Source organism: Sinocyclocheilus grahami, unplaced genomic scaffold (genome assembly GCF_001515645.1).
Source record: "Sinocyclocheilus grahami isolate Dianchi unplaced genomic scaffold, SAMN03320097.WGS_v1.1 scaffold1243.1, whole genome shotgun sequence".
NCBI lineage: Eukaryota > Metazoa > Chordata > Actinopteri > Cypriniformes > Cyprinidae > Sinocyclocheilus > Sinocyclocheilus grahami.
The window spans coordinates 217,524-231,886 of record NW_015506422.1 but is presented as its reverse complement, the minus strand read 5'-3'; the positions used below and the strand labels follow the sequence as shown (position 1 = coordinate 231,886).

The window sequence follows — 14,363 nt, the reverse complement described above, 5'->3', positions numbered from 1 at the left end:
TATATATTATTTATTTATTTTTTCTCTCCAACCCAATTACACAATACATGTATGACCACTTGAACCGAATCATGTAGGCTACTTTTTTTGTTTGTTTAGATAAATCGCTCAGGGATGTTTGACCAACCAGTTAGACAGACTAGGTTATTTATTTGTACAAATCATCCAAGCACCCCATTTCTAATATACATTTGATTAATATGACTAAATATTAAATTGTAAAGAAATTGCAAATCCATCTTTGATTGTCAAACGAACAGGTGCAGTCTTAGCCAATTAGATTTCCATAGCATTTTCATCGGTCAGTCGTGGAAGTCTAACTTTTGACAAGGTTTAGTCATTAGTTTAGTTATTATTGTGTTATAGAGGGGTTTGACCAACCAGTTAGACAGATTACTAGGTTATTTATTTGCACAAATCATCCAAGCACCCTAATCCCAGCCATTTCTAATATACTTTAGATTAATATGACTGTGATGTATTAAATGCTTACAATTTTGCATTTGAGACAATTGAGATTCCGTAGCAGTAGCGCTAGGAATGTTGGGAATTTGCTTGGGGCGCCAGTTGGGCGGAAGTTAGAAAAGCAGTAAAGTGGTGGCTAGAAGAGCTCTGGGTCCGGACTTAGACCCGAGCTCGGACCCCTCTCCCTGGACAGGGGGAGTACCCCGGGCTCGAGAGTAATTACCGAGCTCAGAGCCCTCTCCCCGGACAGGGGGAGTACCCCGGGCTCGAGAGTAATTACGGAGCTCAGAGCCCTCTCCCCGGACAGCACGCCAAATACGCATAACCTTTACTCTGTTCATTATATGTAAGTGTGAACTCGTGAATTAATTTGTAGCGCAAGAGCACGGAGAGATTTGCTAGTGCAAAGGACACAGTTTGAGCGCGAGGAGAGATTCGTGATGGCATCGGACACGTTTTAAGTGCGAGCACACTCTGGGCAAGAGCAGCGCATATTTGAGAGCGCGCGTCCGGTTTTTAGTGCAAGAGCAAAGTAAATCCGTGTGCGAGCGGAGAGATTCGCGCTCGCGCATCGTAGCAATGTACATTCGTGCTACAAAAGTGTACATTTGACTGTAAAATAACGCCATACCTGTGGCGCAGATGACTTGCTCATTTTGATGCGATATCGACCTGGGTTCGGAGCCGCCTTTTGGCAAACTTTTTTCTCCGTTTTCAAATTTGAAATCACATCAGAAAAGCATTTTTTTCAATGAAAATTAAGGAAATAATCAAAAAGTTAAAAAATAAAGTATCAGGTAGGGTTAGGGAGCGCTTTATTGTCCTAATAAGGTGACATCCATTTAATAATTTGAATTAAAATGATAATTTACACTCAATATGTTATTACTGCATACTGTTTTATAATGTACTACAATACTGAGGTGCAAATAACTGCCACTATTTTGCAATAAATAGTATAAATAGTTTTTGTTTTCTGTGTAAATATAATTTCCTGGATATATATTTTTTTTAGGGATGCACGATATATCGGCCACCATATCGGTATCGGCCGATAAATGCTAATTTTTTCTGTTATCGGTATCGGCCTGATAAGAAAATTTGACCGATATCTTAAAGCCGATAAATAATGCATTATTTCCTTCAGAGACACTTCAGATGCGCGCTGTTCGTTTGCAGCCTTTTGTGCAATTGTACGTTGTAATATTGTGTTTATTTGATGTATATCTGATTTATCTCATATAGAATGCGTTTGGTTAAGTTAAAAGAGCGCTTCAGTTTACCGGTGATAAACTCAAACAGCAGTGCACAACATTAATAACTATGATTGGGAATGTCGTGTATATAAAATTCTAATGAGAACATTATTATAATAAAACGTTGTGAATTCTTTGGGTTTAGTTGCTGTGTTTCAGCGCGTTGTTATGGGAAGAGCGCATCCACAACAGGATCACACATTCTGACTATAGCATGCAATAACTGCGTCATTTTGTACATATATAAGTTGTAATATTATGTTTATGTTGTATTAATATTAATCTCAGGATGCATTTCCTTGAGTTAAATAAGCTGCCAGCAAAACGCTTCAGTTTACCGTGTTCATTCAGCTCTTCAGCTTCAGCTTGAGCTGCAGCTCAATGGCTGCTATTTAAAACAGTGGTATTAATTTGTTACTTTTTCAAAATCATTGATATATTATTAATAACAACAACCACTTGTATTTTTCTCTTATTATTTTCATCAACAATATGGTTTAGTAATTAAAATCATTTAATTATTGTCCGTGCAGAGGCTATTCCGTTTTATTGATCTGTGGCGCATTCATTTTGATTCTTTACACGTGTAATGATGTCCAGTGACTTGTTTGCATTATTTATGCATAATTTTATTTATTTGTAAGGCTTTTTTATGACTAAATTTGGTAATGGGAGAGTAAAATTATTTTTTAAACGTACACCGTTCAAACTAGGCTGCTTATGTTGAAGTGTTTGGGATGTGGCTTTTAATGATGAGACCTTTTTTGTAATCAGGCTCTCAAAAAGTATATAACAATTTGGATATAGATTTATCGGCCAACATATCGGTTATCGGCTTTCAAAAATAAAGAATAATCGGTTATCGTATCGGCCAAAATTTTCATATCGGTGCATCCCTAATTTTTTTGTAATAAAACAATTCTATTTCATAAACTTGGTACTAACAAGAGCCATTATTTACCTTTGCCTAACTTTGGGGTCTCTGCTAGTATATTCCAATATCATTATGCCTCAATTAGTTAGTTATAGATTAAGAGTTGTTTTTTATGTACAGATGGCTTGCTGCTGTGTACAATAATTTATGTTGTTAAAATAACATTCTTCTCTGTATGCTGACCAATATGCCATAATAAATGAACTGGGAGTATGAATACTTTTCACAAACACTTGGTGACATCACAATTCAAGATTTATTTTAAGCATAATAAATATACCTGTAGTGAAAAGTGTAACTGAAACTTGAGCATTTCTGAAAGTTTTTGTTTGTTTGTTTTTCCAGACTACATCCAAAATAGTGGATTCCACATCTGAGATAAAGGCAGTCATAAGAACCCAGCGGAACGATGAGGATAAGCTCTTCAAAAAATTAAACCTGCCTGAATAATGAGGGAAGAAATGTGCATGATTGCGTGATTTGTAAATAAACATTATTATATTATGTTATTCTGAATATTCTGGTTGCATTTCAGTGTTACTGTACAGCATTTTATTAGTATTGTACTTCGGTTGTATTATTGCAGTACTACTGCAGTTTTATTGCAGTATAATTTTAGTACTACTTCAGTTGTATTGCAGTAATACTGTGGTTCTATTGCAGTTGTTTGTTAGTAATACTGCAGCTCTATTGCAGTTGTATTTCAATAGTAGGCCTACTTCAGATGTATTGCAGTAAAATGGAAATAATGCAGTTTTTTGTGTCCAAAAAAACTTAATTTTTCTACATGTAACAAAAACTGCAGTCATTTTTTGTAAGGGTGTCAACACACATTGTCTAAACACCACGTAAAAGTGTTTTTTTGCATAATGTGCCCTTTGTGTGATTTTCACTGACTTCTCTAATTTTTCTCTACCAATCCTCACTCACGAAGATTGGTGTTGATCAAATACCATGCGAGTCTATAATTTATTTATCATTTATTTGTGCAGATCATCTTTTTCAAAGGAAAACAAACCAGCTCACCTGTAAACGCAGAAAGTAATTTGCCCCGTATTAAATATTCTCCTCTTCTCGCCAATTCACACTCCAGTCCAGCGGGTGGCGCTAAACATATTCGTTTGTTTGTCAAACACATAAACCTCAGAGGAAGAAGTTTAGTTTCACCGTGCTCACTATCGTGATGCTGTTTTAATACAAACTGTTAGAATGTTGTTTCTGTTCATAAAAATACAGTTTTTGAATCAGGTCAATAAATACCTGTAATATTCTCGTCCTCACAGTCGTGACTAAGTTTTGAAGCAAGTAGGGATATCTGGAGGAGTATCATCTGAACTGAGATCTGCTGCTGTGAAGATGGTGTTTGTTAAAGAGGAGAGTGAAGAGAACACGAGTGAACAAGAACCTTGGAGAATAAAACACGAGGAACCAGAACCCAGGAGGATAAAACACGAGGAACAAGGAGGTTGGTGTTTATTCTTCATTCATCTTTAATGACTGTGGTACTTCCACAGATCCTTTATGTAAAAATAAGACCTTTAACTGTCATTAAAAAGTCTTAAATCCATGTTTCAATGTTTTTATGGAAATGTAATTGAACCGACACCGAGCAGATTTAATTATTAGACTTTATTTTCACTGAGACTGTGAGACTGAATTTATTTTTACGCTAGTAACTTAGTCTTACAGGGTTCCCACACTTCTTGAAAGTACTTGAAAATACTTGAATTTCAGACATATGGATTCAAGGCATAGAAAGTACTTGAAAACAAACATAGGTCCTTGAAATTGCTTGGATTAAATTTTAAATACATTTTGTGGGAAAATAATTATTCACGGGAAATTGGTGTTAAAATTTTTCTTTACAAATGCATAGCTTTACTTAAAATGCATGTTTCTTTTACTATGAAGAGAAATGTCAGAAAGGACTGTCAATGTAATGTCCATATTGCAGAAATGTACAGTTTTATAATAGAGTTATGTGTCAAGTCAAGTGAGGTCGCCTTTATTTATATAGTGCTTTATACAATACTTATAGTGTCAAAGGATCTTCACGGTGTTAAATATGGAAATAGTGTGTCAATAATGCAAACAAAATTCAATTCTGCTGTAAAGCAGCTCTAAAATGAGGTCAACAGTCAATTTCTCAGTTAAAGTCAGTTCATCGTTGATTCAGTGATGTTATCCTCCAGCTCAGTCCAGTTGTGCCAATGACTGTCTAGGTCAGGGTTCCCACACTTCTTGAAAGTACTTGAAAACACTTGAATTTCAGACATACTGATTCAATACCTGGAAAGTACTTGAAAACAAACATAGGTCCTTGAAAGTGCTTGAATTAAATTAGAAATACATTTTGTTTATGCAGGGATTCAAGTTTTCAGTTGCTACGACGGGTTTCCGTCAATTGGGAAAAAAATGAGGGGAAAAGAAACAAGTAGCTCATTGTTGTTGTTGTTCTGCCCTGTGGCACACCAAAAATCATCCCCGCCACGGCTGCAGTCTATGGGTTTGGCTGGGCTAAGAATTAATGTGAAGAATTAAGTGTGAAACCATCAGGAAACTTTTAGTCTCCAGTGCCACTATTTTCCAGAACTGCAAATTTGCTTGGGTAAAAAATGACCCCTACTTAATAAGAATAACATTCCGAAGTGTTGTGAAATACATGAAGACTATTCTTATAGGCTTTATGGACAGATACGTTGAGAGTGACTCTTAAAGGACCAGCATCACATCCTCTTGTACCACTGTTTGAAGAATTTATCTTCCAGAATCCGGCAGTAAGTTTTAGGAGCTCATTTTTGTCAGTCTCTGCAAGACAGACTTCTCAGGATAGGAGATGGATTAAAAATGAACTCCCAAAACTTACTGCAACATGGAGTGAAGGAGAAAAATGTAGAACTTGAAAATGTGGAAAAACAGCTTAGTGAAAAGCTTTTATAGATTAAAAGCAAATAGAAAGTCCTATTTTTAAAAATTTATTTTCTTTATATATTTTTGCAGATTTGCACGTTCATGAAATATTTTCAAAAAAATATTGACGTTTTTAGCAGCTGCATTCCTCTAGGTCAAAGATGAAAAAATGGGATTTACAATAAAAAGTAATTTACAAAATTATTTTGACTTGAGTTTATTCATTAATGAGTAACGTCTCTTTTGAGTGAATGTGCAAAGTTTGAATGTTAACAGGTTTGACCATGTTATTACAACATTTAACCACTTTTTATTAATTTAAAAATTGAGAAATTCTTTCAAATTTAAATCTTGCACAAGAACTACAGCAAAAACCAGTTTGATGCATATTTTATCAATTGAATTAGAATATTACCAGTACTGACTTCAATGGATTTCATTAAATTCCTTTGAACACAACTGCTCAAAATAGTCTAAATTTATGAAACCTACACTTTCAAAACATTATTACTCTGAAATGTTTAATGTAAATGTTACGTGTAAGTGAAATGTTAAGTAATGTAAGGTCTTTCATGACACTACATATGCTGGGGTGTGAATTTGATAGGTGCTTGATATAAAATAAATGGTGCTTTAAAAAGTCCTTGAATCTGGTGTTCATGAAAAAGTGGGAACCCTGATTTTAAGTAAAGTCGCTATAGGACTGTGGTTATATTTCAACCATGTGAATGTCTCAGTAGAGCATTATTTGCTTGTTCGGTATATTTCACAGTAAATCAGTAACAGTTTTGCAGCAGGCTTTGCAAACAGACTTTTACTGTAAGATATATACCTGACAGCATTGTCACAACATAGAAATAAACTTGTTTTTTATGTCTGATCTGTAATCAGTGATTTATGATGTGTACTTATTCAAGTTCAGTCAGATTTTATTTCTCAAAATTGTTCAGTGTTTTTGTTGTTGTTGTTGTGTGTGTGTGTGTGTGTGTGTGTGTCAGTAAATCAAGCCAGTGACCAAATTCAACATTTTTTCTCCTAATAGCATGAATATAATCTGTTATTTAAATTGTTAAATTACAGAATGCGATAAAAGAACAAACCCTGTTTGCTGGAGCTGTCAGTCACACAGCACAAGTTTGTCTGGACTCTTAAAACTCTCATTATAATCAATGGATGTCTTATAGAACACAATGAACCTTTTACAGTATTTTCATCATGTTTGCCATTAGTTATGATGAGAGCCTTTCGTGAAAGTGCAGAAAACGAGACATAATGATGAGATCAAACAAACTGTAATTTGCTCACCGCTGCAACTTTTGATGTGATGTAGGTCTGCACAATTAATCGAAATTAAATCACAAAAGCAATAAATCGCGATTAGGCAGAAGCTGCGATTGTCATGCATATCTTTCAGTGAAGCTCAGTTCTGTGATCAGTAGTAAATCTCCAACCGAAGGCCAGAGGGCGCTCTCGCACTGAAAATCCAAATACGCCCCCGAAGTAGAAATCCAGGAAATGCCTATAGCTGCAGCTGAATAAACAGAAGATTTAACTGCTTTCATTGATTCAACGTGACTAATAAACACACGACTACGGCAATATAGGGTTTATCTGAGTTCTTCTTATTATAATTTTCATCATAATAAAGTATATCTATAATGAAATGCTAATCAACATAGCCATTATCACTGCTTAGAATACAATGAAATATTGTGTGCCTTAATTATTCTGTTTAAGAAGTAGGGTTGTGACGGTGGTTAATCGACATGTGACAACACCGGTAATACCGGTATCACCGTAGGGGCGGGGGCGTTCCCTCTTTTCCTCGCTTTCCTTCGCTTTTAAATAGCTTGTAAAAGCGGCGTGGCATTTTACTTTCACTTTCAAATAGTGGCAATTCAGAGTAAAGTAATTGTTCATTTTTAGTTCGTTTGAATTTTCCCTCTTTTCCTCGCTTTCCTTCGCTTTTAAATAGCTTGTAAAAGCGGCGTGGCATTTTACTTTCACTTTCAAATAGTGGCAATTCAGAGTAAAGTAATTGTTCATTTTTAGTTCGTTTGAATTTTCCCTCTTTTCCTCGCTTTCCTTCGCTTTTAAATAGCTTGTAAAAGCGGCGTGGCATTTTACTTTCACTTTCAAATAGTGGCAATTCAGAGTAAAGTAATTGTTCATTTTTAGTTCGTTTGAATTTTCCCTCTTTTCCTCGCTTTCCTTCGCTTTTAAATAGCTTGTAAAAGCGGCGTGGCATTTTACTTTCACTTTCAAATAGTGGCAATTCAGAGTAAAGTAATTGTTCATTTTTAGTTCGTTTGAATTTTCCCTCTTTTCCTCGCTTTCCTTCGCTTTTAAATAGCTTGTAAAAGCGGCGTGGCATTTTACTTTCACTTTCAAATAGTGGCAATTCAGAGTAAAGTAATTGTTCATTTTTAGTTCGTTTGAATTTTCCCTCTTTTCCTCGCTTTCCTTCGCTTTTAAATAGCATAAAAGCGCAGTCCACATTTTACTTTCACTTTAGAATTAGCGGCAGTTAGGCGTCAATTGCTTGAATGCAACAACAAAATACAAAGTCAAACTCACTTTAGCATATATATAAAACATATAACTTATTAACAAAACAAAAATACACCATGATATAGGGCAGGCTATGCCTAATATAAAATAACAAATAACTTACATAAAGTTTAAATGTACAAAACTGGAAACAAGTAAACATGTATAATATATAACCAAATAAATAAGAAACGTAGAACGTTTATTAGCAAAACGAGTAAGAAAGCTTGGAGGCAAGGCATACACCTTGATGTCAAATAAAATTAAATAAATTACTCAAAGTTTAAATAAAATAAAAATCAGCAAACAATGTGGAACCAATAAGAAACGAATGTTTAACAAAAACTTCCAAAATCACCTTAGATAAACGGCAAAAGTCAACAGGCTTTTCAAAATCCAAAAGATTGCCAAACAGGCTCTTTTGCATTTTGTTTCGAAACTAAATCATCCGCCATCGTCTTTTTTGTCTCACCCCACTCTTCTTGTCAGTCAGCTCGACTCACTCTCCTCACTGGAGAAATTAAATCTGATCTGTGATGCAACTGTCGTTCAACTGCATTGAGCAGCCGTGTTCAGTTTTTAATTGTAGTGTCTGTTCTTTTACTGAACTAAATTATTTTTATTACTATAAAAAATCCAAATGACGGTGGGGGTCGGTGACGCGGTGGACAAGTGACGTAACCGGTGTTGCGGCTTAACATGGTATGGTATCGAGCTTATATATATATATATATATATATATATGTATGTGTTTGTGTGTGCTTTGTTTTTTGTACAAATTATGTATTCTATTCCCACTAATCTCATTAATGCTTTCATTTCGAATTCTTACATCTATAAATTCAGTTATAATAATGTGATTATCAAATTATATCGTTTACACTGAAAAATAAAACTGCATTAAATAATTATTATGAGATTATTTTAAATATTTTTGAATATACAAACAAGAAATGGTGGTGGAAATTATACTTTTCAATGAAATTAAAACGCCAGCAGGTGCCAGTAGTGAGCGTTTAATGAGTGCGTCATTGAGTCGTTCATTCAATCGATTCGTTCAAACCTAACTAACTGTATTTTAAATATAAAAACTTTCCATTTTGAATTTTTACATCAGGATGCTGAGTTTCTTAGTGTTGTGGGTTTTGATTTCTCCTGGAGTGAGCTCGCCTCAGCAGCGCAACCTTATACTGTCAATAGATGCGTTATATACATTAGCAATCCACTATTCGCCACTTACTCTAAATGTAATAAAATCAGAATAATACTTGCGTTTTGGTGTTTACATAGTTATTTTTGGTTACTGATGTTTTAATCATGTTACTTCTCTGGCGTTAATGAAGCGTTAATGTCAAGTCCTGGAGTCTATGTGCCGGGGCTCAGCCCCGGACGGCCCGGCCCAATTTAAACCCTGGTCTTATGTAGCATGATGCTACAGTGTGCATGAATGGTCACGTAACACGTGCTTTCGGTCTTGTAGTATGAACAGACATCTGCATATGTTTGGAACTCTACGCAGCTCCCGCGCTACTCTCTATTGGAAATGAATGACTTTCAGTCTGTCATTTGTCAGAGATAGTGGAAAGCCGGCTTGAAACGCCAGTATGACGAGGATCGTTTTCATTTTAAAACAAAAACGCCCCAGTGTAAATGTAGCCTTACAGCTACGGGGGCTGGGACGCATTCACACTAAATCCTCACGTGTGAGCCACATCTCTGAGTGTGGCGCGTGACTGTGCAGACCTATCGGTGTATTACAGTACCACTGCTCCGTACGTTTTCGCATCGCTCTTGCTGATGTCAAACACTGATCAATCTGCACCGCTTCTAATCGAGCACACCTAGTGCTGCAGGCTTATTGGCTCACTGACGTTGATGAGATTAACCCCTTAGGTATAGAAATTTGGTACCGAACGACGAGACGTTTTTCGATACTCGATGGTATCGAGGCAATTTGGTCAGTGCCTAAAAAGTATCGAACTCGCAGCCCTAATTAAATGTGGTATTTTCACATGCTCTCATGTGGAGCAGCATTTACTACACAGAGCCATAGCTCACTGAGAAGATACGCAAACAGCTGTCATTATCGCAAACAATTTAGCCGATTTCATAATCCAACGATTATATCGTCTGCGATTGTGAACGCGATTTTGCATAGCTTGTCAGAGAACTACGGCTCTGTGTAGTAAATGCTGCTCCACCTGAAAGCAGGTGATGGAGATTTACTACTAATCACAGAACCGGCTTTACTGACAAGATGTGCATGACAATCACGATTAATCGCGTTCGATTAATCGTGCAGCCCTAATGTGATGAGAGTAGATCTAAATATATAGTGCTATAATTAACACTTTACATGATAAGATCATCTCAACCGCTGTAATGGTAAAAACATAGGAAGTATTACATGTGGAGCAGTCTCAAATACTCTTACTATGTAAATGTGTTAACCAGTCACAGCAATGGGCGTTTCCATTGAAGTCTCACAGAAACAAAACAAACATTCAAATCAGACGCTAAAATCATAATTTATTTCTATGTAAAGACATTGTAAATGTGCACCTTAAGAAACATTATATTTTGATGGAAAAACATTATAGGTGCACCTCAGGAAACATTATAAAATAATAATAAAAATGCCATTCATGATTCCTTTAAAAAGTATTAAATTTGAAGTGCAAATACCTGCAGATTTTCCCTGTAGACCAAGGTTATTATAGTTTTGCATTTTTTAATTTGTTTTATTTTAATATCGTTTTCAAATTTGCAATAAAATTTAGTTTCATTTTTATTAGTTTCATTAATAAATTTGTCTTTTCTTGCTCACTTTCCCGCGAACAAACGCGCATAAATAAGTGGGACTAATGAAATTCAATAATAATGGCAGAGCCTCAACATTCGATTTGCAGCGTTGCGCATTCTAGCCATTCGCGCTGCAGCTGAAGTGAATGACAGCTTGGGAGCACTCGTTGCTCGCTTTCTGTAGCCTATATCATTTTATTTTCAAGATTTATTTTTAATGCTTCTGTAAAGGACTAACGGCCACATAGCCTATACACTGCAGAGTTTAAGGGAGACAATGGCACTTAACAGTAAAGTCATATCTAAATATGTTCTTTTCATTTATGAAGATTTAAGTATGTAGTTTATGCACATTTGTTCAAAACAGCCTGGCAGATTGTTCACACGATGTAGGCAAAAGTTTGTATTGTATAAAGGATGCGCGTTCTTATCATTATTCTGTTGCGCTGCTCGTCTATTTGTCTTCAAAGCACCAACTTAAAATGCCTATTTTAGTTTGATTGCTTGTGTCACATGAGAAACTAAATAATTTTGCCTTACTGATGCAGTAGCCTATTTAATGCGGGTGCGGTTCAGGTCGCGGTCTTTATGTCAAACGGGTCGGGTACAGAATTAAATGGGTGCTGGCTGCTGTCGGATAACGGGTCGGGTGTTCTGTTGTGTACTGCGGATGCAGGTTTACCTAACAGGACCTGTGCAGGACTCTGCTTTAAACTGCTTTGCGTCTCTCAGTCAGATAACCTCACGTGCATGATGCGCCATTTACGGGTATTTCCCTAAACCGACACACAGCTCATATATTTTTCCGCGGGGTGAGAACGTAATGATTACGAAAACGATTATTTATTTTTGATAATTATTATTTTATTTCAGTTAGTTTTGCAATAACTGTTGTTAGTTTCGTTTCGTTTTAGTTTTTCATTTATTTAGATTTTTAAAATTTTATTTCAAATGTTTGACCAATCGTTTTCGTCTTAGTTTTCGTTTTACGAAAATAATATTGCTGTAGACAGCTGTGAAATAATGTAGATTAGACAAATACTTCTCACAATACTTCAAAAGGTACATTTACACAACAATCCATTTAGCTTCTTACCATTTTTTTTTCGCATACAGACAGCAGCATTGTGAAAGTACTGAGCCCGGGAAATCACCTGTAGGAGAAAAAAAAATCAGTGGCGACGGTTTTGCAATCCGTCCCCTCAGTTTATAAACCGTACTCACGAATTCTTAAACTGTTCCCTCGGTGTAACAAACCTTACCCACGAATTTCCAATTTTGTAAACCGTACCTTCGGTTTTTGAATCCGTACCCACAAATTCATAATCCGTGCGCAGGCTTTCTCAATCCCTTCCCTCGGGCTTGTAAACTGTACTCACGGATTCATGCAGCAAGCTCCTAGGTAGCCTACGTGTTAACGAATCATATTGTATATTGTTTTATTGCATATTATTATGTGGAATAGGCCTACAGCAAATAGTCTTTAGTGATTCTCTATCAATTGTAACGGTACGAGGTGGAATACAACGATTTAATAAAAAAGATGTGCATCAAAATCTTGTTTAATTTGTGATAATCTTAGCACTTGATTATTATTGTTTAATAAACCTGGCATTGTGACTGACTTTGGAGTCATTTGTTCCTCTTTTGTAAGTCGTTTTGGATAAAACCTTCTAAATGCATATGTAACCTAAATGTATAATAATAATAGCTATTAATATTATTATTATTTAAATTTATAGGCTAAATAAATGAGTGCACTTAAGACAGTAAAATGTTTGTCAAAATAATTCATGAATGCTTTATTTTTAAATAAACTTTTACAGTTTTGGAAATGTGTTTGGGTACTATTCATTCTTAACATTTCATTCATTCATTCACAGACTTATTTAGGTGATTTTATTATGCTAAGCTTTTCCCCCCAGAGTTAGATGCATGCTTCACTGTTAAAGTTATTATTAACTTAAAAATTAACAGATTGCAAAACCGTCGCCACGGATTGTTTTTTTTTCTCCTACAGGTGACTTCCCGGGCTTCGTATTAAGCGATCCCAATTTGTAAAAAACAGTAACATCACGCGCACAAGTATTACGTGTTCAGCCTATAGATGTGTAGTTTCTTTACAAAATGACATCGCCATCTACTGGCCTGGCAGCATAATGCAGCATTTTTAGTTGTTTTCATGGATCGGTGTTAAAAAGGACAGTTTTGACATCATTTTTGTCTGTACACAAATATTTTATCCTTTTTATTTTTTCAAATGTCCCAAGTGATTTTAATCTTTATAATTATTAATTTTAGGCCTGATGAAAATGAAAGAAGAAAGACCAGATCTGAATGAAGTGGAGGGGAAACCTCAGTGTCAGAAAGATCATGATGTCAATGGAGAAAAATCAGCGAGTTGCAGCATTCAAATAACAGACGTCAAAAGGCCTTTCAGCTGCTCTCAGTGTGGAAACACTTACAAACATAAAGGAAGCCTTATTAATCACATGATAATTCATAGTGAGGAAAAGCCTTTCACCTGCTCTCAGTGTGGAAACACTTTCACATGTAACAAAAGCCTTAAGGATCACATGTTAATTCATGCTGGAATAAAGCCTTTTACCTGCTCTCAGTGTGGAAAGAGTTTTACACAGAAAGTACACCTTAAGAATCATTTGGTAACTCACACTTCAGAAAAGCCTTTCAGCTGCTCTCAGTGTGGAAACACTTTCACACGTAAAGCAAGCTTTAAGAAGCACATGTTAATTCATAATGAAATAAAGCCTTTCAGCTGCTCTCAGTGTGGAAAGTGTTTTACACAGAAAGGACACCTTGAGAATCATTTGGTAACTCACACTTCAGAAAAGCCTTTCATCTGCTCTCAATGTGCAAAGTCTTTCACACGTAAAGGATACCTTAAGACTCACATGTTAATTCATGCTGGGATAAAGCCTTTTACCTGCTCTCAGTGTGGAAAGAGTTTCATATGTAAAGGATACCTTAAGACTCACATGTTAATTCATTCTGGAATAAAGCCTTTCACTTGCTCTCAGTGTGGAAAGAATTTTACACATAAATCAAACTTTAAGAAGCACATGTTAATTCATACTGGGAAAAAGTCTTTCACCTGCTGACATCACTGAATTCAATGAACTGTCTTTGAAAATTGAGTGTTTACTATTGTTATTTTACATTATTGATACACTAGTTTCCTATTTGATACTGTAAAGATGCTTTAACACAATCTGTATTGTTATAAGTGCTATATAAATAAAGGTGACTTGACTTGACCTGCTCTCAATGTGGAAAGACTTTTACACATAAAGGACACTGTAAGTTTCATTTGGTAACTCGCACTTCATAAAAGCCTTTCACCTGCTCTCAGTGTGGAAAGTCTTTTTGCGCATGTTCCTTTAAAGGTCCCCTGAAGTGCCTTGAAACTTGCAGCATTGTTCTATGTG

General features: G+C 35.7%; 1 protein-coding gene across 2 annotated transcripts in view; it reads left to right on the top strand.

Annotated features, from left to right (window-relative positions):
- LOC107568431 (gastrula zinc finger protein XlCGF8.2DB-like) overlaps positions 1 to 14,080 on the top strand; it is a 27,607-nt gene extending 13,527 nt beyond the window's left edge. The window contains exons 2-4 of one of the 2 annotated variants that reach the window (XM_016254402.1): positions 1,257 to 1,262; positions 3,939 to 4,120; positions 13,219 to 14,080. In XM_016254402.1, the coding sequence (XP_016109888.1) occupies positions 4,012 to 4,120; positions 13,219 to 14,036 (927 nt within the window). In that variant the 5' untranslated portion in view covers positions 1,257 to 1,262; positions 3,939 to 4,011 and the 3' untranslated portion in view covers positions 14,037 to 14,080. Of the gene's footprint in view, positions 1 to 1,256; positions 1,263 to 3,807; positions 3,859 to 3,938; positions 4,121 to 13,218 lie in introns of those variants that run through there. The other variant, XM_016254403.1, reaches the window with a different exon arrangement.
- Positions 14,081 to 14,363: the final 283 nt, after the last annotated feature.